Source organism: Bison bison, unplaced genomic scaffold, assembly GCF_000754665.1.
Source record: "Bison bison bison isolate TAMUID 2011002044 unplaced genomic scaffold, Bison_UMD1.0 scf7180017850376, whole genome shotgun sequence".
NCBI classification, from domain to species: Eukaryota; Metazoa; Chordata; class Mammalia; order Artiodactyla; family Bovidae; genus Bison; species Bison bison.
This window is the reverse complement of record NW_011480949.1, coordinates 8,572-11,710: the sequence shown is the minus strand read 5'-3', so window position 1 is coordinate 11,710 and position 3,139 is coordinate 8,572. Positions and strand designations below refer to the sequence as shown.

Below are 3,139 nucleotides of genomic sequence, written 5' to 3'. Positions count from 1 at the left end.
ATCATGAGAATCTTAGTTCCTGGCACATATAATAAGTGTTTGATAAATATTGGTTTTTCAGTGTTTACTTTTATATGACTTACTGCTTCAAAGAACTACTTTCCTGTTTACTCATATGATCCTTATAATAACCCTGGAAGATAGTAGAGCACATTTCTTCATTTTTATGATGGTAGGGCTAGTGAGTGTGGTTAACTAATAAGTGGAGAATTGACACTGGAGCTCAAATCTTCTGACTCTCAACCCAGTTTTGTGTGTGTGTGTGTGTGTGTGTGTGTGTGTGTATGTATGTATGACTACTTCATAAATCTTTATAACCCATATGTTACCCAAAGAGATGCAGGGTAAGATGTCCAGGTAGTAGTTAAATTATATTCAGTTGCTGAGCTTTAAGAATACAATCATTATTTTAATAATCAAATCAGGAAAAATTATATATTCTTATTTTGCACAAAAGTAATACTGGACTATAGTGACTTAGAAGGTTATAGAAATACTTGCTACGAAACCCTATGAATATTGCCTTCATAAACCAGCATGTTTATACCTTTTCTTGCAACAAGTTTATCTTAATTGAACATTTTAAAACTTTAAACTTGATTTCCAATTTGTTTTATGTAGCTGATCCTCTTTCCTGAAATTATCTTTTGAATTGGTAGAATGCTAAGTGTTGGAATACTTTGTGAAAGGAGATGAAGAGTAGTTTGTTCTCTGTTATGAAATTCTAGGGTGTGTTTGTCTGTGCACGTTTCAAATGCCTAATCATTACCTGAGTCAAGTACGCCTACATAGAGCTTTACCATTCCTGTAGGTACATAAGACATTTTGTGCTGCTTTCTAAAGTGACTAGGAAAGATGAGAACTAATAAAGAAACTCTATTTGATTTAATTATTTGTTTCATTCTTTACAGTGGTGTAATGATTGATAATTTTAAGTTCCATATCATAAAATTTAATTAAAATGACTTCTGCAATTTCCTTCCAAAAGGTTTCACTGGAAGAAAAAAATGCAACTGTTATTTATGACCCAAAACTACAAACTCCAAAGACCCTGCAGGAAGCTATTGATGACATGGGCTTTGATGCTATTCTCCACAATCCTAAGCCTCTCCCTGTTTTAACTGAAACTGTGTTTCTGACTGTTACTGCTTCACTGGTTCCGCCATGGGACCATATCCAAAGCACATTGCTCAAGACCAAGGGTGTGACAGATATTAAAATTTCCCCTCAGCAGAGAACTGCAGTGGTGACAATAATCCCTTCTATAGTGAATGCCAATCAGATAGTAGAGCTGGTTCCTGATCTCAGTTTAGATACTGGAACTCTGGAAAAGAAGTCAGGAACTTGCGAAGATTATAGTATGGCTCAACCAGGTGAAGTCATGCTGAAGATGAAGGTGGAAGGGATGACCTGCCATTCATGTACTAGCACCATTGAAGGAAAAATTGGGAAACTGCAAGGTGTTCAGCGAATTAAAGGTAATATGACTGATATTGTTTATTTGATTGCTTTGTATGGCTTGGTTTGCTGTTTTGGTCTTTGAACTTTAGCATTTTCCTTTAAGCATGGGTTTTGAATCTCTGGGACTAGAATGTTGCTGCTTCACTGAAGTCTGAGAAACAGTATATTCCCAGAATTAGTGTCAAGTAAAGTTAATGATTATAATTAAAAGTTACATGAATCTTGAACTAGCATAAATGGCAGCCAAGGTGGCATTCATGGAGTTCAGGGTTCTTAATGCAACATACCTAGGATCCTCTTGACCTCTGTTTCTATTCAGGCATGCAGAAACTTGGAGACCGCAGATACAGTGGTCACATCTTTTGCTTTTTTCTAGTCCACATCAGTAAAATTTTCTGAAAAGAACAGAATTATTTTAAGAAAGGATAATGACAACAATGAGAGAGAAACAATTATGTGTGGTATTAATTTGGTCTACAGAATGTTTTCTGAAGTGGCCCAGGAATAACTGAATTAAATGTTTTTCTTTTTATTAACTAGTTTCCTTGGACAATCAAGAAGCTACTGTTGTTTATCAACCCCATCTTATCACAGCAGAGGAAATAAAAAAGCAGATTGAAGTTGTGGGCTTTACAGCATTCATCAAAAAACAGCCCAAGTACCTCAAATTGGGAGCTATTGACATAGAACGTCTAAAGAACACACCAGTCAAATCCTCAGAAGGATCACAGCAAAAGAGTCCATCATACACCAGTAATTCAACAGTCATTTTCACCATAGATGGCATGCATTGTAAATCATGTGTGTCAAATATTGAAAGTGCTTTATCTACACTCCAACATATAAGCAGTGTAGTAGTTTCTTTAGAGAATAAATCTGCCATAGTAAAGTACAATGCAAGTTTAGTCACTCCAGAAACACTGAGAAAAGCAATAGAGGCCATATCACAAGGGCAATATAGAGTTAGTAGTGCAAGTGAAATTGAGAGTACCTCAACCTCCCCCTCCAGCTCATCTCTTCAAAAGAGTCCTTTGAACATAGTTAGCCAGCCTCTAACTCAAGAAACTGTGATAAACATTGATGGCATGACTTGTAATTCGTGTGTGCAGTCTATTGAAGGTGTCATATCAAAAAAGACAGGTGTAAAATCCATACAAGTATCACTTGCAAATGGCAAAGGGACTGTTGAGTATGATCCTTTACTAACCTCTCCAGAAACCTTGAGAGAAGCAATAGAAAACATGGGATTTGATGCTTCCTTGCCAGGTAATTATCATTTTTTTTCTTTGATTCCTCTAATGTTCTTTTATTTATACTTTGCTAATTCTTTTGGCTTTTATCAGTGAAAAATAAGTACTAGGCACTGCAGTTCTACTTTTTGAAAATATGACATATGTCAGCAGCATATATGAAGTATATATAAAGATGCATAATGATGTTTGCATAATTATATAGAAACTAGAAACATTAAATAAAGCATGATACCTCCATATGAGGAAATGCTCTGAAGCCATAAAAATTATGGTGTTGAAGATACTTAATGCCACGGGAAAGTGAGATATTTTGTTAAATGAAAAAGCAAGTGAAAAAGTCATGGTCAAAATTTTATAAACACATGTATAAGGATTTATGCTATGTATATGTTATTTATGTATATGACTAAAATTCCTGGTAGAAT

At 35.1% G+C, this 3,139-nt stretch overlaps 1 protein-coding gene across 1 annotated transcript in view; it reads left to right on the top strand.

Moving 5' to 3' along the window:
- Positions 1-3,133, top strand: part of LOC104994846 (copper-transporting ATPase 1-like) — a gene marked incomplete at its 5' end in the record, with an annotated part of 7,185 nt that extends 4,052 nt beyond the window's left edge. The window contains 2 exons of the mRNA XM_010848513.1: positions 989-1,478; positions 2,002-3,133. Coding sequence (XP_010846815.1) covers positions 989-1,478; positions 2,002-2,807 — 1,296 coding nt within the window. The remainder of the gene's footprint in view (positions 1-988; positions 1,479-2,001) is intronic.
- Positions 3,134-3,139: the final 6 nt, after the last annotated feature.